This window comes from Aspergillus costaricaensis (assembly GCF_003184835.1).
Source record: "Aspergillus costaricaensis CBS 115574 unplaced genomic scaffold BO79scaffold_44, whole genome shotgun sequence".
Classification (NCBI taxonomy): Eukaryota; Fungi; Ascomycota; class Eurotiomycetes; order Eurotiales; family Aspergillaceae; genus Aspergillus; species Aspergillus costaricensis.
In genome coordinates, this window is record NW_020291844.1 from 164,556 (window position 1) to 186,909 (window position 22,354).

The following is a 22,354-nucleotide window of genomic DNA, read 5'->3' on the forward strand; positions in this document are numbered from 1 at the left end:
CCAAAGTTATCAATTACTCTAGTATCAAGAACAAGACCATGTGAATGCTGCGTGAAAATGAAGAGGAAGAGAGCGAGTGACTACGTCGCCCATGGGGACGAGAGTGAGACAAGCCACAAGATGAATCGATATGTAAGAGATGGAATGTGACTTCTTTTTATCAGGAAATCAAGATTGCGTGTCTCAATGCCACTGGTAAATGTTCTTCAGTCGCATCATGTTCACCCAGAAATGTCATCAGTTGCGTTACTCAAGCCGCTATAGTACTGTTTATCGCTATAAATTTATAAATATGGCCAGAAATCACATCTAAACAGAAATCATCTCTCGACGCATCCATCCTCCCTACAAATCGAAGATATACTATGCCCCCTTCAATAACGCACCCCCATCACTTCCAACTCTCTGCCCTGTTACGAACCCATCCTTCATGCACCAAACATATGCCTCGGCGACATCCTCCGGCCTCCCCACCTCCCCTGTCAACGTCCCCTTCCTGAAAGCCTCTAGATATGCTTCCCTCGCAGGGCCCAGCCTCTCAAACATCTCCGTCTCAACAGCACCTGGGGCAACCACATTCACCCTTATGGGTGCCAACTCCACCGCCAAACCACTAGTCAAGCCCTGAAGCGCTGATCCCACTGCTGCACCACCCACCGCCAACCCTGCCGCTGGTCTTGCGGCCATTAACCCCGAGGTAAAGCTTATTGAGGAGGTATGATTATCAACCAAGTATGTCTTTGCATGTTTGCCCATTACCATCGGGACATGTAGCCGGAGGGTGCTCAAGGCTGCGAAACTGGATGCGTTAATCTCGGGAGAGGAGATGGGGATCCGCGGGGGCGGGGTGCCGGCCGTGTAGATTACATGGTTTAGCAAAACTCGTTCAGTGCTGTCATTATTTGTGGTGGGAGACGCGGTTTTAGGAAACAGAGAACGTGATGTAGCGTAGTCGAGAAGGTCAAGAAGGTTCTTTTCCAGGGTGGCTTGATCGCCTAGGTCGCAGGGTTTGCCAGTGATGCGGTCGGTGTAGACATTGTTGGGATAGAGAGCTTGGAGACGAGAGATAGTAGAGGACACTTTCTGGGGGTTTGAGCTGGATATGATGATGCTGGCGCCGTGTTCCAGGGCTGCACGGGCAACGGCAAAGCCGATGCCGGAGGTGCCTCCGATTATCAAGACTCGGGTGTTGGCGAGCTTGTTGATGGATATGAGGCTGGGGGTGGACATTTTGCTGTATGGTGCAAATCCATTGACTCGACTAGATGCATATGATGTATATCAATAGCAGAGAGTTATATATGCCATGAATGTATGACAGGCATGTCGGCGGGACTCGGGCTCTTTTTCGCGGAGCTTGTGTGAGACCGGGACGTGGTACGAACTGCAGAGTAACCCCATTACCTTGATTTTCTGCTGATAGGGGAGTAATCCCCTGAATATCGAGTGTTTTTACTTTCTACATGACGCGGGAATGGGGTGGGTGAACCGCAGTTCATTTGTTCAACTTAGCAAATGCCGATCGGGCTGTCTCTTTCCTCAGGAATCTGTGATGGTCAACCATATCACAAGGTGAATTCTCGCTGGAATTTATTACATAGACAGATGGCCAGTTACAAAGAAGGCAAATAACCTGCCTCAGTGAATTAATGTTCCTGGAACGAGCGGAAGGCGCATCCCTTAGTACTTTATCTAATCAGGCGCCAAGTGGTGTTTAGACTCTGTGCTGACGAGGCTGACAAGGCTGAGGGCGGGATGACAGTGAGGACTTATCAGAAACAGCGACTAGGCATTGTCAAAACCAAGCTCTCTAGTAAACTCTTCCCACTTGCGACTTCCCCTCATGTTGTCCACCTTTGATGCCGTCCCCAATCGATCTGGGTCGTCTGGCTCCTCGTCATCCACATCCACCTTGACGCCATGGCCTTCCCGGCGCAACCATGTCTCGAGGGCCTGCAACTGGTGCCGCGTCCTGCGCATCAAGTGCGACAGCAACATGCCATGCCGTAACTGTCGCAGCCGTGGACGATCCTGCACCAAGAAGCGCTCAGTCGAGCCTCGGACCCTGCCGCATGCCATAATGTTGTTGTCCATGCACCCCTCCTCCGGATCTTGGTTGTTGCATTTGTCGATTAGAGAAGAGGCTAACATTACGTACAGGGAGATTGAGCGGCTTCGTCAACGGGTGCACCAACTGGAGCAGAGATTGGCCAGTCAAAACCCCCAAGCAAAGTCCCCAAGCAGTAACAGAGTAAGCTGGGAAGGGATTCTCACCCGCAGCGGCCACTCGTCCCAAGCCCAGTGGTACGGACTTTCCTCTGCCTTTTATTTTATCGGTCGCATGAATGCCTATCTAGGCGCGGTTCTCGGACAACCCCAGGATGAGCGTCAGCTGCAGCCCAACTCCGCCAGTCGCACCTTCACCAATCCCATCTCCGCCCAACGAGATACCACCGATGGTTTACCGGCACCAGGGATCGCCGACAATCTGGAGTCGGGCAACTACTTGACCGGCATGCAGGAAGATTACTTTCTAGACCTCTTCTGGCAGTCATACCACCCAACATATCAGATACTCGACGAGAGGGATTTTCGAGAACACTATAGGTCTTTGTGGGCCGAGTCATCCACACGTCGACAATCCTCCGCCCTGGTCGACATTATCCTAGCGCTCTGTATGCAGTACGGGCTTGCCTGTGCACCTCGTGGAGAGGGATCTTCTGTTTCTCACCCTGGCAGCGTGGACGTTAACGACGCAAGCATCGCGGGGCGACAATACTATCGCCGGTCGCAGACACTGCTAATGTCGGAGCTGGAAAGTCCATCCATCGCCACCTTGCAATGCCATATTTTCTCTGTCGTCTACTTGTGTAATGCTTCGTTTCAGAACATGGCTCATACCACATTAGCGCTAGCAGTGCGCACCGCCCATATTCTCGGGCTGCACCTGGACCCACCTGAGGACTTGCCACGCCCCCAGCAGGAGCTGCGCAGACGGATCTGGTGGACCTTGTATACGGTTGAGAGCAAAACTTGCATGAAGCTTGGTCGCCCATGGTCGGCACCGGATGTGGTCGCATCATGCCAGCTTCCCTCTCACGGTCATGAGCTGGCACGGCTGTCAGGGACCAACATCGCCTCGTACGGAGGAAATGTTACCTGGCTGACATACAGTCATCTCACCTCCACCCTGATTCTGGCAGCACAGACAGTCTACCGAGCCTTCTACAACACCTGCAGCGAAATCATGGCTACGCACAAAGTGAAGAATTTGTATGCAAATTTGGACGCCCTCGAGGCTGCGGCAAAGTCACTCATTCCTCCAATCAAGAATCTGCATGACTGGGTGCAAGATGTGCCCATCGCGATGAAGACCAAACGAAAAGATGCAGGGGAGCCCTTCTCGACCGATCGGTCGGCCCTAGAGCTGGAACGGTTTGCACCAATGTGGTTACAGCGACAAAGAATCCTGCTGGAGCTGTTGTATCACAATCAGTGTATGAATTTCTACCGGCCGTTCATAACTTTCCCATCCACCGCCCATCTTAGCGTTGCCGAAGCATCTATTGTGTCGCCCTCTACTAGCACGCCTACGGCCGAAGACCACGCCGTCTCATGTCTCAACCATGCCATGACGATCACACAGATTTTGCGCCAAATACTCACCAGAACCGACATTCTCAGTGGCTGGTACGAGGCCTACCAATGGCAGTGGAACGCCACCCTGGCACTGGTCGGATTCTTGCTGGCATTTCCACTGCACCCGGCTACCCAGTCGGCCCGTACATCCATAGATGTTGCCGTTGCGGTGCTGGAGATGTTTGGAAGGAATTTTGCGGTCGCCGCCAGCGCCGCCAATGTTGCGCGAGGATTGACCGCGAAAGCAGACATCCTCATCGCCCGCTTCACCACGATGCCTGTTTCAGACCCGGGGGTAGTTGATAATCTAGTGCTGCCGGACTCGCCGTCAGCCATGTTTCCAAATACGCTGGCTGGTGCCATGGGGCTGACTTATGATGTGGATTCGTTTTACAGCTTTGAGCCTCTCTACGCGGGATCGCAAGATTTTGCCAACGCGTGGGTGTTCGGTCAGGATTAAGATACTATCCTTAGGGCAAACAGACAATTTCTGGAATGTTCATATGCTCATCTATATTTGTCTTTCTATTGCCATTATAAAGAGATTTTAGTATTCAATTTTCATTCGCGAGACCCCCTTCTCAATGCCACACATTTCCCTTATTACATAGTCAAAACCGCGCGAAAGCGGACAGTTCCCTTCTTCATACTCTCTATAGGTTCTACCAGTTAATCTTAGATCTTCGAAGCTATTATCGGCCTGACTTACCCAACGCTTCATTAGCCCTTTCTAGAGGAAATTCCTCCACCATACAATTGATCCCCTGCAGCTCCGCAAACGCAATCGCATCCTCAGTATCAGTCGCATGACCACACGGCCACACCTGTACCGAAATACCATATTTCAACTATTAGCTCGTTAGCATCCCATCACACTGTCCCACAGAACTAACACAAAATCCTCACCATAACCCCCGAATCCACCGAAACCGGCCCCGGCACTACATCCCCAAATCAATCAGCTCAGCCCATTAACTCACCCCATCAAATTCGAAAAGAAAACCGATAGTCTTACCAGAGAGCATCACCAACTTCCCCAAAATCCCCAGCCCCTTTAACAACGGCGGCATAACCTCTGCCGACGGAACCGTCGACACAATCAACGACGCACCCCCTAGCTTCTTCAGTGCAGCACCAGGATCAACCTTACTAGCATCAATGTACTCATGTGCGCCCAGCTCGCGCACAAACTTCTCCTTTTGTCTGTCTCGCGAGATGGCAATAACCCTGTATCCCATCCGCGCAGCATACTGAATAGCCAAGTGACCTAGACCACCTAGTCCATGAACAGCGACGGTCTCTCCCGGGGAGATGTTCTGGTGACGGATGGAGTTGAATACGGCTACTCCAGCGCAGAGGATCGGGGCGTATTTGCTCGCTGGGAGGTGGGGTGGGATACGGACGGCCGCTTCGGCGTTGAGGAGGCAGTATTCTGCATCTATTGGGAATTAAAGAGATGATCATGTGGTAAGGGATGGGTGGAGAGGGATGCGTACACCCGCCATTTTTAGTTTCGCCGTTTACGATGGCGTTGTCGCACATTTGGTACCAGCCTTTACGGCAGGCGTGGCATGTTCCTAAGTGGTTGTTACAGGACAATTTGAAGCTGTTGAATGGGGGGGATGGACGTACCATCGTGGCCACCATGCCAGGCACCACCTACGCGCTGTCCAATGGCCCAGTTAGAGACGTTGTCGCCAAGAGCAGCGATGCGGCCAATGATTTCGTGGCCGGGGACAAGAGGGCTGCTCATAGCTAAGTATTAGCTTAGGCACAGTGCTCAACATAAGTAAGATATGACAACAAGGGCACATACAACCCCCCACCCATGATATTATTCTGCGCAAAGGTATCCGAGTAACAGACACCACATGCTTCCACCTTGACTAGAAGCTCTGCTGGCCCGGGCTGAAACATAGGCACTTCTTCAATGACCAGTGGCGCACCGGCTGATTTGAACGCGGCCTGCTTGAAAGTTTGTGGAAGAGTCATCGCTGCTTTTTCGTACTCTCTATGTCTGATATGAGTGTGTTACTTGATACTAACATGAACTATTCAAAGGTTACAATAGGGCATCTTTATAGCCTACACCCATTCATGCCCAGCTTGATCCCACCGGTCTTTACGCGGGGATAGGATATAGAAAGGGCATCATGAAGTAAGCTTCGTGGACTTTGATTGGCGTAGCCTTGAAGGATGCGAGGTTCCGGAGATGCTGAAAGGAGAAGCGGGAGTTATAGTGTAGGGACCAATTGGAGTGGGACTTGCTGATGCTGACATCAGCTTCGTCTACGCTGGTCTCAACCCGATCGTTCAAATCTAAGATTTTCATAATCGGAAACCCACCTTGTACTATTCGTGACGAGGTTGGTTTTGTGAGGCTGGACGGCCCCTTCCAGAACTGATGGGTGTGTTCATCCGCTATCGCCAAAGCCAACCTAGAAGCTAAACAGGGTGGAACATCAAAGCGGATGTGCATTGCTGATATACAATTGACCAATCCCGTCGCCCGGAAGGTCCGGAAGACTTCCCAATCTGGTAATCCGGAATGCACCAGGTCTGACACCAAGTCAATGACTCGGATAACTCCACTCTGACGGTGATCTGGAGCACGCATTGAGCTGGTTGCCCATCTTACAGACCCTGAGACATTCTGCTCGACAGCGGGGGTAATTGAGCCTATAGAGACGGCCAAGTTCGAGACTCTTCGGCTCCGTATGAGGTTATCTCCGGTCTGATTGCATAGATCATTGGAATCTGAGTATTCTTTCCGGCACTCGCGGTGCTCCTCGTCTACAGCCCATGAGCCAGTGAGTACATCAGACGTCAGACCACTCATTGTAGGTCACTTATGTACTCTAAGCAATGAACGAAGCAATATAAAGTACCTACCAAGTCATTCTTACTTATTTCCCTCCTGCAACATGCTAATCAACCCCCACACCTTCCCCTCTACCTCCCCAACAGCCCTATCCAACCTCTCCTTTCTTTCCATATCCACCTTCCCGCTCCCCTCCCCAGCATAAATCCCCGCCAACCCCGCCAACGGCAACACCATCACCATCGTCGCACTCCCATCCTCTTCCTCCACGAACCCACAATCTAGGGGTACATGCGTGCCTGCATATATACTCTCTTTGATCATCGCCGCAGCCAGGAGCGGGTTGCCAAAGAGGAAGCGATGGACACGTCGACCTGTTCCTGATTCAGATCCCTCGGATGGTGGTAGGAAGTGGTGTAGCCACGACCCGTGGTCGAATTCAGCAAAACATACGAAGTCGGATGGTGTATTCGTGGACTTGATTAGATCGGTTACTGCTTCGGCATTGGGTTGGGTGCGGAGGATGCCCGGGGGTTGGAGTGCGGGGACAAGGGCGCGGAAACGGTCGAGGATTTTGGGGTAGGGGGTGGGAAAGTGGACGGTTATGTGGTTAGCTCTGAAGGTTGAGATGCTTGAGACTTCGGGCAAGGATACTGGTGTGGTTGACATGATGAGTCGTGATGAGGTTAGTGGCAGTGAGATGATAAGGTTGCATTATTGAGGGGAAATGGAGAAGGATTCACACGTGATTGGCTTGGATATTGTACAGGAGTGTGGCGCTCAGCTGATTTTGTGAAAGTCTGCCTAGAATATTTATTCAAGCGCTATATTACCCCAGCCGAATTGCTGGTATACTAATGACAGTGACTGGCCTCGAATCAAATCGCTTGCTGTTACCATCGGATCTGGTGCGTATGACCTATTCAAGCATATGTCAGTACACAGCCCTGGAATCTCTACGTCTACTCACTGCATGACAATCCATTATCTACGTCACAATGTTTATCCTATGAACTATTCAAATTCAATTGACAAGCCGCGTACTCCCTGCTAAACTTTGACAGTGTCACAGTCGTGTTCCGGGTATTGTCCTGACGATCGTTGGCGGGTCCAAATTTCGGGCACCCGCAGTCCCACCGTGCCAGATCTTATCATTTTCCTGAATATCGGAGATAGCGGCTAGAAATGGCCAGATATAGAGAAAGAAACCCAATTAGCATCAGCGATGCTTGTACCACTGGAAGATGGATAGTTAACTATCGGCTTGGGATTCCTTTTGCGGGCAACAAGACCGAGCCTGCCGCGACGACACATTTAGCTTCTGCACGGCTGGTGGAGGTGGAAGCGTGTGGACTAATCTGATTCGGTGAAAGATCTGCGTGTCCCTTATTACTTAGACGCTCTCTTGTAGCGCCATAGTGTTTGAGCTGTCTGCTTCCGCTGGTGTTGATGCTAACGGGTTTCAATTTACGATCAGATAGTGCCTCGTCATGGAGTGCGTAAAGATGCCCACTTTGTTCCTGTTTCGAAGTAGATTATTGTACCTGCATAGGGCAGGGCCACGTATTACCTTTAACCTTAATTAAGGAGGTCGCTTATACTATAATCCTAATAAAATTGCGAAGTGTATATAACCTTCGAGATCGTCCTCTCCTTCGTTTTAATGCTCCACGCGCTTTCTGAGCCATCGACCAATTCCCTCCTTCTTTCAATCTTCCTCGTTAGTACTACCCGCTAAACAATGAGAGTTCACCCGTCCTTCCTAGGCACTCTTGCCTTCAGCGCAAGCACCCTAGCATCCGCCGAGCTCAACGTCCGCACGGTCTACCAATTCGCCTCCAACGACACCTGGCTCGAGAACCTAGCCGTCCGATCTAATGGCCTCATCCTCGCAACCGAGATCGGGCCCCCAGCAAGCCTCCTCTCCTTCGACCCGCGCTCCTCATCCCCAAAGAAGAACGTCATCCACACCTTCTCCAGCGTCCTCGGCCTCTCCGGCATCACCGAAGCAGCCCACGACGTCTTCTACGTAACCGGCGCCAACACCACCAGCGACAACATCTCGGATCCTCCCAAAAACGCCACGCACATCTGGCGCGTCGACTTCACCACCAACCCCGACACCCCAGACATCAAGCTCATCGCCCGCCCCACCGCACCAACCGGCTTCAACGGCCTAGCGGCCTTCAACGAGACCATCATCCTCGCCTCAGCCTCGTACCAGGACTCCATCTTCGCCATCGACACAACGACCGGGTATACCTGGGAAGCCATCAAAGATGCGAACCTGATGAGCAGCATCAACGGACTCAAGGTTCAAGATGATTACGTCTACTGGACTGCAAACGGTGGCCTTTACAGAGCAGAGCTCTACTCGAATGTGACTGCTGGTCCTGGAGAACTTATTGTCCAATCTACTGCCTTTGACGATTTTGCTGTTGCGCCGGATGGGTTCCGTGCTGCGAGTGGAAGGAAGTTTGCGTATGCGGCTACGGCGGCGATGAATACGATCATGCAGATTAGCTTTGACTTGCAGGGTGGGAGGAACCTGACAAGTGTTATTGCCGGCAGTTTGGATTCTACGGAGGTTGCGGAGCCGACGGGGTGTGCGTTTGGGAGAGGCGAGGGCGAGATGGATTGGTTGTATGTTACCACTGGTGGTGCGAGTGCGGTGAATGTGGATGTGGATGGGGTGGAGGTTGCTGTTGGGGCGCAGTTGTTGGGTATTAAGCTCAATTGAGTGGCATAGTAGTTGACAGGTGGAAATCGGCGTGAAGTAGGGGCAGTAGAGGGTCATTGTGGTGCAGAAGAAGGACCGAGCAGAAAAATATGTAGGGTGAAAGTACTATCGTTGTCTCAGTATTATGGGAGCTAGATGTGTACGGCGGGCAATATGTGTTGTAAAATAGGTTTCGAGCAGGCCATAATATATTGTCCGTACTACCTGCACTCTTTTGCCTGCTCAGTGCTCAATGAGAGAAACCGATGGCTAGAGATACAATCGACACGCCAGTCAGTTATTGTGTGCGGAGATTGGAATCGGTAAGACAGTAGACAAAAAGAGATAGACACCAACGAACGGGAGAATTGTCTTGTTTCTACCACAATTAATTGCTCTTCGAATTTTCCAGCAGCAAAAAGTTGCTGGAGCAGAAGATGCGATGAATAGAAAAATGCAAAAAGAGATGGTCCCAGAGGGGCTCGAACCCTCGACTTTGACGTTATTAGCGTCACGCTCTAACCAACTGAGCTATGGGACCCGGTTGTTGAAAGCGGCCTCCTCAATGGGATAGAAGAGGCCTCAGAGTGCCCACCGTCCACAAGTGGAGTAGTGGCAGAAAAACCAGTCCCGACCGCCCTTATCACCGCTCCAAGCGGCAGAACATAGTCGACCTCGTCCAAAAAACCTCGGATTTAAGCGGAGTTAAGTATATACAGCCCCGGAATGGTGCTGTGGATTTCTGTGTAAATCTTGACCGCCCTGGGGGAATGCGGCAGAAATTGGTCGCTGATCCTCGTTCTCTAGTACAACACGTGCTGTTCTCGTATCTCCAAATCAGTTTCTCTCTTCGCCATGCCACATAGATAATTGTTTTCTTGGTGCTTTTTCTTCTTGACACATTTAGACAATTTGCAGTGATTGCGGGCAATGACTCCGCAGTACAGTGCTACCAATCAACCCGAACCATCTTTGATATATATTTCTCAAACTACATCCATTAACAGTACATAGGGGCCCGAAGGGCCACATAGTAAGGATAGTAGTACATTTAATAATATTTAATAATAATATATTACTATTATTTACTATTATTATCCATAATTACTTATTCTTATTTACTATTATTGTATAGTTTAGTAATAGTTATATATAATAATAATTAATTATTTATATATTATAAAAAGATTATTTACTGTTATTCTCAGATAAATTTTATTTTAAATTAATAAATCTTATTTAAACTGGGTAATTATACCTTACTATTATAAAATTATATACTGTTTGATAATATTTATTAGATTTTATTAATAAAATAAATAATCTTTTATTTAATATTTTATATATTAATAATATCTGTTACTCACAGTCAGAAAAAATATTATAAGATTAAATAATATATATAAATTATAAATATCCCTGATTTATTAATTATATTATTTATATAATAATATATTCTTATAATTAAGAATCTTGAAAATTATATAAAATTATATTAAGAATAATAAAGAACTGAATTATAATAATTATATAAAATTAATATTTTATAAATAATATATTAAATCCAGTCTATTACTACTAGTTAATAATTATCTAAAATTATTATATATATCTATTATAAATATTTATTTAATTTTATTTTATAATTCTAATAATAACCAATTCTCTGAAGAATGGTAGTAAGAGAATATTATTATTTAATTTAAATTATTAGTGTTAGGGGTCACCCCTTGGTTCCAAGAGTACGTCGCCTGTTGGACAAGAAGAAATAGCTATTATTCAGAACAGGATCTCAGAGCTCCTGAGGTTTTGTATATTATATTTAATTAATAAATAATAATAAGACTAGTTAACTAAATTCTTTAGTAAGAACTTATTCTGTAATATTATTCTTCTTCTCTAGTAAGATAATAATATAGAGACTGGTGTATTTATAAACTAGAATACTTTAAATTTAGATTTCTAGCTAATTTATTCTATTATAGTCTTATATTCTATTCTAGTTCTTAATTTTTTTATTTATATTTTTATTTTTAATACTTAGTTTTTGGGTTTTATACTGTTCCTGCTTTTTTTATTTCTAGATATCTGATATTTATAGATTTTTTTTTTCTATACTTTAATCTTAATTATATATTTAATATAATTTTTCTTATTATTTTAAGCAGGAATCTTTTTTTTAATATAAACTTATCTGATTAATTTATTAATTAGATAATTAATTTAGATCTTTATAAAAAAAGATTTTTTTTTTTTTTTTTCTCTTTTTTTTTCTTTTTTTTATTTATAAATAAAGTGGTTTATATTCTCAGCTAAGTATTAGACTAGTTTAGACTAAAAATAAATATATATAAAAATATAAACTTATTATCTTTTATATCTAATAAGAATAAGAAAATTTATTTTTTTTATTTTTATTTTTATATTATTATTTTTCTTATTCTGATTTTATCTTATTTTCTGTTCTAACTGTATTACTTATAAGATTATTTTATTAATTCTAATAAATAAAAGATATATTTTTAATATTTTTTTTAAAGCTATAATCTTACTTTATTTTAAGTCTAGTAATAAAAAATAGATTTTTATTATTTTTTTTTTATTTTTTTTATTTTTTTTTTAGATTATATTTACTCTTCCCTGTGTTCTTCTTCCATATAAAATATATAAGAATAATTTTTTTTTTTTTTTTTTTTTTTTTTTTTTTTTTTTTTTTTTTTTTTTTTTTTTCCTCCCTCTCCTGCTTCTTGTTTAGTTTTATTAATTTTTATTCTTATTTTAATTCTGTTTTATCTGTTTTTATTTATTTTTTAATTTTATTTTATCTACTTCTACTTGTACTCTGATCTTATTTACTATATTTATTATTAAATTAAAAATTTTTTTTACTAGTATTTATTATATTTTTTAATTTACTAGCCTATCCAGATATCTTTTATAAAATAAAATAAATTTATTTGTATTTTGAGATCTTATTAAATTTTAAGATAATTTATAGTTTAAGTATAATATTTAATAAATTTATATAATTTCCTGTTTTTTATTACTATAGTTTAAAAGATTATTCTATTATTTTTTTGAGATGATTAAGATTATGTTAAAAAATAATAATAGATAAATATATTTATAATTTTTATAATATTTATTATTTATATTATTTATTTTAGTTATAATCTGATTAATTCTACTTCTGCTTTAATATCTAGTAATTATATTAATAATCTATAAATTATTTTTGATAATAAGTATTCTTGGCTCCAGATTTACTAGATTATATTAATTTCTAGTTATATAAATAATTAAGACTATTATTATTATTTTTTAAAGTATTAGTAATTAATTCTTCAGGATATTAATAATTAGCTTTTTAGAATATTAATAACTAGCTGGATAGTTTTTTTTTTTTTTTTTTTTATTATTTAATTTAATAAGATCTTCTCTAGTCCTGGTGGGGGTGTGCTAGATTTAATTATAATTTTTCTTAAAAATTTTTCTATATATAAATAACAGTAATATTTTAAAGAGTCTTAATTAATTTTTATATATTTTATATATAGCCTATCTATTTAATTTAATAATAAAATCTTTAATTTTATTTTCTTAATTATTAGATTTTTCTTAAAATAATTTCTACTGGATATTCTTTTTCTTTATTAATATAGATGGCTGAAGGCTGCTAATTATTTTTTTATTAAAATAATAATTAATTTATAACTGCTGGATATAGTAAATTTATATAAAATATATTATAAATTCTAGTAGGTATATCTAGACAGACAAAATAAATATTTAATATTTTAATAATTTAATATTTAATATTTTTCTAGTTCAGTTTTTTATTTAATTAATTAATATTAATATTCTTTAGATTTAGTTAAATTATATTTCTAATCTAGTATATTAGGACAGATAACTATATCTAATTTATTTATTATTTTATTTTTTATTAGATATATACTAGTAATACTCTAATTTAATTATTAGCTTTTTTAATAATATAGATAATATATTTTTTTACTTATACTAGATTCCGGAGGATTTTATTATATAAAATAAATTAATTTTTAATAAAATTAAAGGGGGACAGCTTGTATCTATAATTTAGAAAAAATAAAAATATATTAATAAATATTAAAATTTAAATATTAATAACTAATTTAATAAGGAGAAAAAGCTAGTTCTAGTTATTTTAATTATATTAAATATAAATCTGAAAATAAATTTTTATAATATTATTTACTTGTTCAGTAGTTCTGTCTGTTTAAAAATAATATATTATAAATAATTATTTTTTAATATCTGTTAATAAATATAGTTATTTCTAGGTTTTACTTATAAATTATATTTTATAATTAGAAGTGATTATCTGTAGTAGACTATATTAATATATATAATTATTTAAAATTATTTAAGTTAAGTCTTCAGCTATTATCTTTTTTATAGCTGCTAATATTACTTCTTTTATAAATTAATTTATAATAATTAAGATATTTATGTAACTGCTGCTTTCTAATAATCTAATAATAAAATTTATATTAATATTTTATTATAGATATTCAGGAACTAGAAGAAGTTTTAATAATTTATATTTTTTTTTATATTAGATTTTTATTCTCCCGCAGGTATTACAGTTTTGTATAAATATTTATATATTTTATATTATATTAAATTAGAAATATTTTTAATTTATTATTAAATATATCTGCTCCCAGTCTAAATATCTAGTTATTAGTAAGTTATAAGTTTTTTATATTAGTTCTATTTATAAGGATTTATAATTAGAGATCTATTTTTATTTTCTAAAGATTAGATTTTCTTGTGAATTAATTATATATTTTAAAATAGAAATTTTTAATTTTAGGCTAGATAAGAATCTCTGGATATCTTTCTAAATTATTTATTTAATTTTTTAATATTAGTTATCTTATTTCTTAATTTTTTTTTATAAAGATATTATATTAGCAGATATAAGAATTATTTTTAAAGATTTAGTTTAAGTAATCCCACGGCATCTTTCTAGCTGGAGGAATTAAAAGATTTATATAATAATCTATTTATCTTAGTAGTTAAATATATTTTGATTTTTTTAAAAAAGTATATCAGCTCAGTTATTCTCTATGTTTTTTTAATAAATAAAAAAGAAATTAAACTTACTAAGAAAGAAGTTTTATTAAATATATTTTTTAAATAATTTTTTTAAAGTATAGAAGTACTTCAGGTTCTTATAATCTATAATTATTTTAAATTTAAAAATAGAGTATAGTTCAGTATTCTAAGTCTTTATATATTTAATAATAATTAATAGTTTTTTATTATAAATCTTATAATTATATTCTGCAGGTACTAATTATTTTAAGAAATAAATATATAAATATAATTTTTTTTTTTATTATATTAGAATAAGCATTCTCTAAGATTATAACTTAAAAAATTAATTTTAAGAATAATTTATCTATCAGAATTAAAAAGAATAAGTATTAGTTCTGTATAGAATATTTTTTTTAAATATAAAAAGCTCTTTTAATATTCCTGGATTTACTAGAATTATATATCTTTTTTAATAAGATTATAAAGAGATTTAAATAATTCTGAGAAATTTAATATAAATTAATAGTAAAAGTTAGTAAATCTGATAAATTTATATATTTTTTTAATTATTATAGATGGTTTCTATTCTTAAATTATATAGATTTTCTCTAGATTTATACTTACTTTTTATCTAATTTTAATAATAAATCTAAGATACTTTATTTTTTTTTATTTAAATTTATATTTATTAATATTTAAGTATAATTTAATATTCTGTAGCTTAGTCAGGACTCTTCAGATTTATTTTTAATATTATTATAAAATTTTAATTAAAAAAATAAATATATTATCTAGATAAATAGAATAGAATTTATTTAAGTATTCTTATAAGATCTAGTTAATATATTTTTAAAAAATACTGAAAATATTTATAAATCTGAATAAAGTAACTAGCTACTTATAAAGTTTATATTAAATATAAAAAACTATTATCTATTTTTATTTTTTAATAATATATATTTTATAAAATACTATAGAAATATTAAACTTAATAAATTATTATATTTTTCTAATCTAGTTTAATATTTTATAAATTAAAAGTAATAGATATTAGTTCTTTTTTATAATAATATTTAATCCATAGTAGTTAATATAGAAATAAAGATTTTTTTCTAATTTTTAAATAAAAAATATAGAAGCTACAGCTGATAAGCTGTTTATTTAAATAAATTCTTTATTTAATAATTCTGTAAATTTTTTTCTAAGTATAATAAGTTTCTTCTAGAATATATTATATAAGAATCTTTATAAAAACTGGAGTATTTTTTTATCTTTCTTTTTTAATTTAATAAAGTAATTAATGCTTAATCTATAATATAAAAATAAGATTTTTATATTTCTCAGCTTAAATAAGTTTAAGAACTGTTAATATTATTTTAATAACTTATTTTTTAAATTTAATTTGGATTTAGTATGTAAGACTTTTTTTATATTTTTTAAAAATATAATAAATATTTTTATTTTTGATTATGGTGTTCTTCTTTTTTTTTTAATTTATATTTAAAAGATAATAATTAATATTTAAATAAAAATATATATAAATCAGAATATTTATATAGTTTTAATCTGAGTTTAAATTATTTAGAGATAGACTTAGTTTTAATTTAATTTAATTTTTCTGTTATAGTACTCTAGTTAAGAAAAATTTAAGATAATATTATATTTTAAATTATAATTAAATATATATATATAAAATCTAGATTTAGTATGTGTCCTGATATCCAGATATATTTAGATAATATAATTAATAATTTTTTTTTCTTTAATTTTAAATACTAGAATTAGAATAATAAGAACTAGGTCTAGTTTATTCTTTTTTATATATTTTAAATTAATAATATTATAGATAAGATATTTAGTATTAATTATAATATAAATATTTATTATTTAGTTGATAATGGCTTCTAGAAGTAATAATTTAGAATTTATATATTTTTTTTAAAAAATCTTTTATTAAGAGTAATTTTTTTTATTTAAAGATCTTTATCTGTAATTTTATATAAAAATTATTTTTTTTTCTAGTTCTTATCTTATTTATTATCTATAGCTTTTTTTTTTAAATATTTTTTATATTTTATAACTGCTGTTTAGACTAGAGATTAAAATATAAATTTTTAATAATAATTTTTAATTAAATATTTATTTTCTCTATATTGGAGGCAGAGGCCTATTTTTTTTTTATTATAATTTTTTAATTAAAATTTATTTAATAAAATAAGAATTGTGTTAGTTCAGACTTTTAAACTAAATTATATATTTTTATTTTTTATTATTTATTATTAAGATAGTATATTTTTAATTTATAATATTTTTTATATTATTTATTAAGATTATACAGAAGTTATAAACCTATATATATTATTAATAATTCTGATATTTTTTTTTAAATATTATTTATTTTATATTGTGACTGTATTATCAAAATTAATTATAATATTTTTTATAAAAAGAACTTTTTTCCAGACTAATAATAGCTTATAATAATATATAACTAATTAAGTTTTTTAATATTATAATTTTAGAAATATTTTTTTATGTTATATTATCTGCCTGGATTAAGATAATATTAAAGTCTTCTAAAAAATCTTTAAAGTTTTTATTATTTTATTAAAAAGAATATAGTTTTTCTAAGACTTTTATTTTCTGATTCTTATTTTTATAAACTTTATCTAGTTTCTTTATTATCTTTTTATAGGTAATTGTGCTGTTTATATTTTAGTATTATAATAAAATTCTTTTCTTTATATTTTTCTTTAATTATTTAAATATATAAGCCACCCGGGATATATTATCTGAATATATAACTAAATTTATAAAAAATTTAGATTATAAATATATTTTAAATCTAGAATAATTTTTTTTATCTTATCTATTAAAGAATTTAACTTTTAAATATATAAATCTTAGTCACAGGACTGTGTATAAAGAGAAAAGAATAATAATATTATAAAAAGTATTATTTACAGCTTAGGTATTAATAATGTTTTATAATTTTATAATATATTAGTTTAATTATTTATATTTATTTTGTTGAGCTTGTTAGTAGTAATTTTATTATTTTATTATTTATTATTCAGTCTTCTCTAGCCTATTAATAAGGTTAGTAAGAAATTATAATTATATTATATTATTTATTATTTTTTTGTTCTGTTCTATTCTGTTTTATTATATTTTATTAATTATATAATTAAACTCTGTATTGTAGATTTATTTAATAAGCTATTTCTAATATTAGAAATTACTTCTTAGTTCTAAGAGTATATTACTTATTAGATAAGAAGAAATAGTTACTGTTCAGAATAAGGCTTCAGAGTTTCTGAGATTTTGTGTGTTGTGTTTAGTCAGCAGGCAGTAACAAGGCTGGTTAGCTGAGTCCTCTAGTAGGGGCTTGTCCTGTAACAATTAGATTTCTAATACTATATTAAAAGAAATAAGAAAATTTATAATTAAAAGTAATGCTTTATATTATAGTTAAAATATATTAATAAAAATTTATATTTAATAAAGCTTCCAGCAGTGATTATCTGTAAATAATTATAAATAAAAAGATAATTAGTATAATATTAATATAAAAAATTATTATAAAAAATTTTTATAATAATTCTATAAAATGACCAGAGATTCACCGGAAATAGAATTTAATATAATAATAATAAGATAAATTAGATTTATTATATTAAATAAATATTAAAATAGAATACTTCTTTTAATAAACAGAAGATAGTATATTCAGTATATTTTATTTAAAAAAAATAATAATAAAATTTAGTAAGATATATTATTAAGATCTGTATATTAATATTAAATTTATTTATAAAAATATATTTCTGGATAAGACACGGGCAGGATTTATATAATTTTTAAATTATTTAAAATAAAATTAAATAATTATTTTATCAGAAACCGGCGAGGCCCAGATATATAAAATAATAAAACTAATTTAATTAAAAAAAATAAGTTATAAGCTGAGATAGTGAGATATAATTAATCTATTTTTTAAATATTTTTATAAGAAATATTAGTAATTAATTATATATATTTAAATAAATATTTATTTATGCTTTAGCTTACCTGCTAAAATATTATAATTTATAAATAAATTATATTTAATAATAAATATATAAAAATAAAAACCAGTATAAATAATAGATATTTTAAAATATTTTATCTATTTATTATTTTTTGCTATTATATTAAAATTATATAATAATTTTTTTATTATATATAAGTAAACTAGCAAATCAAATTTACTAAAAAAAAGAATTAAATTATATAAAATATTATAAGTTCTGAAAATATATAACTAGAAATTAGTTAGTTTTAAAATAATAATTATTAAATATTAGAAAACATAATAATTATTAAATATTTAAATATATATATTATCAGGAGATACTACTCAGCTAGTTAAAATAAATATAATAATAAATATAATCTTTATACAGATACAGATCAGCTACTGAAAAAGTAAAAATAAATCTATAATAAAAAAAAGAGATAATATTAGTAATTAAATTTATAATAAAAATCTTATATAGAATTAGGCTGTAATTATATAATATTAAAAAATAATAAATAGAATAATAATTTTTTAATTAAGTTTTGATAATATCCAGGTCTTTAAATATTTTAAAAAAAAAATTAAGATTAATAAATAAGTTAAATTATTTTTTATAAAATTATATTAAAGCTGGTAATACTAGAAGACAGAAGAATTTTTTAAATATATTTTAAAAAATAATAACTAATCCTCTTTTAATTAAAATAAGATATATTATATAAATAGTCTAGAATAATATTAAGAGCTAGAATAATTTATTTAATTAATAAAAATATAAATTATATTTTTTTAATATTAAAATATTTTTACTGTTCAGGGACAGTCGCCTGATAATTATTTTTAATTTAATAATATTAATATTGAAAATAATACCAGCTATAAAAGATTATATTATATCTTAAATTAATTTTTTTTTTAAAGATAATAATAAATTTAATATTTTATATTAGTATTATAGCTAAGTATATTATTATTCTTAATTTATTATAATATATTTCAAGTAAGTATTATAATAAATATAATAATAATTATTTATTCTCTATAGAGAATATTATAAAAGTCTTTTATAATAATCTCAAGATTAATATTGATATTAGTTAGAATATTTTAAAATAAGATATTATAAAAATCTAATATTATAATAAAGAAATTAACTAGATATTTTTATTTTTAATAAGACAGGCCAGCTGGTATCAGATAAATCTTTTTTAAAGTTTTAAATATATTATAGTAAATTTTAAAATTATTAATAAAAAGAAGAAAAAAAAGAGACTTTATTTATAATTAATAAAATAATTATATAAAATAATTATATTTAAATATTTTAAACTTAAGTTCTGCTTAGAATAAGTACATAAGAATATATAATTATATTTATTTAATATAGAGAATTAGAATATAATAAATAAAAATAATATTATCAGATAATATAATTAAAAAATCTATATAAATAAACTGGAAACTGATATAATTACTGATTAATACTAGAAAGATTTTAAATATTATATCTTTTATTAGTTAATATTCACTGTTAATATGAGAATCTGTAAATTTAAAAAAATATTTATATTTATTCTAAATCTTAGTAAATTAATATAATTTAAGAATAAGCTGAATAATATAAATAATTTAATTATATATTTATAAATAAGATCAGGTGTCCTTACTAATAAATATTATTTTATTATATTAAAATAATATATTAAAGTATTGCTATAATCAGGAAATAAATTAAATAAAATTATTTAAAAAAAAGATATTTTCAGAATTCAGACAGAAAATATATTAGCTGGATATAATAATAAAAGATAAGTTTTATATATAATAATATTATAATTTAATAAAATAGTTAGAATATTCTGCTATTCTAAAATATAACTTAAATAATTTTAAATTAAATAATAAGATAAAAAAAAAGATATAATAAATTATAAATATATTATATAGATATCTCTTACTTTAAGAAATTTTTTATAATTAGTAAAACTAAACTTTAGATTTTAGAATTAACTAAAATAAAGTATATCTTTATTAATAATATAAATAGAAGATTTTATATATATTTTTTTAAAATATTTAATTTTTTAAAAATAGACCTGAGCTTTTTAAATAATATAATTAAAATTAATATCTTATATAATACTGCATAGTTACTCCGGAAAATTAGAATAATAAAAATCTATAATTTAAGTATAATAATAAATTCAGAGAGCTAGTCTTAAGAATAATTAATATTAAATCTAGAATATTTTATAAAAGATTTTTATTAATTATTTTTATTTTTATAGAAAAAAATCTCCTGAAAAAGCATGGTCGGGAGACTTTCTAAATTATTAAAAAAAAAAAAATATTTTTATAAATTATATTAAAAAAAAATATATTATTTTTAATAAAATCAGTATTACTATCTATACCAGTATTATTATTAATATTATTATTAGAACTAGTAATATTATTAATATCTATATTAGTATTACTATCAGTATTATTACTAAAATTAGTATTATTATTAATATTTATACTAGTATTACTATTACTATTACTGTTAATATTTATCTTTATATTATTATTTAAATTAGTACTAATAATATGCCCAGTATAAATATTAGAATTAATATAAAAATTATTTATATCAAGATTATTAGCCGCTACTGGTTTAGTTATTATTAAAATTAATATTAATATACTTTAATTAAGCAGGTTTTATTTATATAAGAATATTATCTAGATACCTGGCAGAAAAAAAACTTATATTATATTTTAATTTCTAGTAACTAGTCTTTTAAGAATAAAATATAATAAGTATTATTAATTAGTACAGACTGGTTAAATAAAGTAAAATATAATTTAAGCTAAATAACAGAGAATAAAAAAAATAAAAATTAATTTATAAAAGAAATAACTAGAAATAAAAATTCTAAATAATTTTTATAAATCTTATAAATTATAATAAAAGCTTAATAATATTTAAAATTATATTATTAATAAATAATATTTCCCAGAACTTAAACATGTTTTTATTATTAGAATTTTATATATATAATTATTATAGTAAATCAAAGATATCAATATTAAAAATATTAAATATAGAAAGATAGATATTATATATATTAGTAATTTATAAATTAGTATTATTATAAAAATTATTAAAAGTTTATTATATTTACACCTATTCAAGATAGATATATTATGGATTATATAAATAAAGAAATAGTAAATAAAATACTACCAAGTAGTATTACTAGTAATATTATAATAAATAATAAATATATATCTGAGATTACAGTATTACTATTAGTAAGTATTATATATTTAAGTACTAGTATTACTACTTATTATTATAATTAAAATATTTTAATTTCTATTACTAGTATTTACCAGCTTTTTAATACTAAGAGAATTCTGTAAAAGTCTTTCATAAGATCTTATATATCTAATAATAAGAATTAGTATTATAATTATTATAATATAGTAAATAAAATTAATTATTAATTATTAAATTTATAATAATTATACAGCTCCCCATCATCTGCTTAATAATATATATAATTTATATTATTTATAATTTATTATTAATTATCTTTATTTTATTATTTTTATTTACTGCTTTTAATTTCTCTATAAATAATTATCTGAATAGCTTTATCTTGGTATTATTATTATAATTATATTCTTATATTATTTATTATAATTTATTATAAAATTTATAATAAAACTTATAGCAGGATCTATTTACAATTATATAAAAGTTATTTTTTTTCTTTTTTTTTTCTTTTTTTTTATTATTTTATTTTCTTTTATTAAGACTTTTATTACTGCACTTCTACTAAATCTAATTTTTATATTATTATTTTAAATTATTTTTTATATTATTACCATGCCTGCTATTATAGTTATTATTATTATTATAATTATTTTTATCTCTGCTAGCTTATTTCTTTATAAAAAAAAGTCTGCTTTTTTTATTATAGAAAATTTCTTTAAATTTCTAGATTTCTTAATTAAAATTCTGGAGAAAGTTGTTACA

At 31.1% G+C, this 22,354-nt stretch overlaps 6 protein-coding genes and 1 non-coding gene across 7 annotated transcripts; 2 read left to right on the top strand and 5 right to left on the bottom strand.

The window, feature by feature from the left end:
* Positions 1 to 363: 363 nt before the first annotated feature.
* BO79DRAFT_276114 (oxidoreductase) lies at positions 364 to 1,235 on the bottom strand (the record flags this gene model as incomplete). Its single annotated transcript, XM_025687725.1, has 1 exon — positions 364 to 1,235. Exon 1 carries the CDS (start codon positions 1,228 to 1,230, stop codon positions 364 to 366), a length of 867 nt encoding a protein of 288 aa, XP_025534993.1. The 5' UTR covers positions 1,231 to 1,235.
* A 608-nt stretch (positions 1,236 to 1,843) lies between these two features.
* Positions 1,844 to 4,099, top strand: BO79DRAFT_203392 (uncharacterized protein; the record flags this gene model as incomplete). Its single annotated transcript, XM_025681719.1, has 2 exons — positions 1,844 to 2,082; positions 2,161 to 4,099. The coding sequence occupies 2 exons, from the start codon at positions 1,844 to 1,846 to the stop codon at positions 4,097 to 4,099; spliced, it is 2,178 nt and encodes a 725-aa protein (XP_025534994.1).
* Positions 4,100 to 4,129: 30 nt separating this feature from the next.
* Positions 4,130 to 5,631, bottom strand: BO79DRAFT_276122 (alcohol dehydrogenase; the record flags this gene model as incomplete). Its single annotated transcript, XM_025687726.1, has 7 exons — positions 4,130 to 4,292; positions 4,349 to 4,487; positions 4,546 to 4,580; positions 4,655 to 5,077; positions 5,136 to 5,216; positions 5,272 to 5,384; positions 5,456 to 5,631. The coding sequence occupies 7 exons, from the start codon at positions 5,629 to 5,631 to the stop codon at positions 4,243 to 4,245; spliced, it is 1,017 nt and encodes a 338-aa protein (XP_025534995.1). The 3' UTR covers positions 4,130 to 4,242.
* Positions 5,632 to 5,761: 130 nt separating this feature from the next.
* BO79DRAFT_259584 (uncharacterized protein) lies at positions 5,762 to 6,478 on the bottom strand (the record flags this gene model as incomplete). Its single annotated transcript, XM_025686370.1, has 1 exon — positions 5,762 to 6,478. One exon carries the CDS (start codon positions 6,476 to 6,478, stop codon positions 5,762 to 5,764), a length of 717 nt encoding a protein of 238 aa, XP_025534996.1.
* Positions 6,479 to 6,541: 63 nt separating this feature from the next.
* Positions 6,542 to 7,130, bottom strand: BO79DRAFT_240702 (uncharacterized protein; the record flags this gene model as incomplete). The annotated part of the gene is made up of 1 exon (XM_025685049.1): positions 6,542 to 7,130. A coding segment is annotated over one exon (589 nt), but the record flags the coding sequence as incomplete, so codon positions are not given.
* A 1,071-nt stretch (positions 7,131 to 8,201) lies between these two features.
* On the top strand, positions 8,202 to 9,200 carry BO79DRAFT_259586 (uncharacterized protein; the record flags this gene model as incomplete). The annotated part of the gene is made up of 1 exon (XM_025686371.1): positions 8,202 to 9,200. One exon carries the CDS (start codon positions 8,202 to 8,204, stop codon positions 9,198 to 9,200), a length of 999 nt encoding a protein of 332 aa, XP_025534998.1.
* A 446-nt stretch (positions 9,201 to 9,646) lies between these two features.
* Positions 9,647 to 9,720, bottom strand: BO79DRAFT_t243. Its single transcript has one exon. It is a non-coding gene; the product is annotated as a tRNA-Ile (tRNA).
* Between the last annotated feature and the right edge of the window lie 12,634 nt (positions 9,721 to 22,354).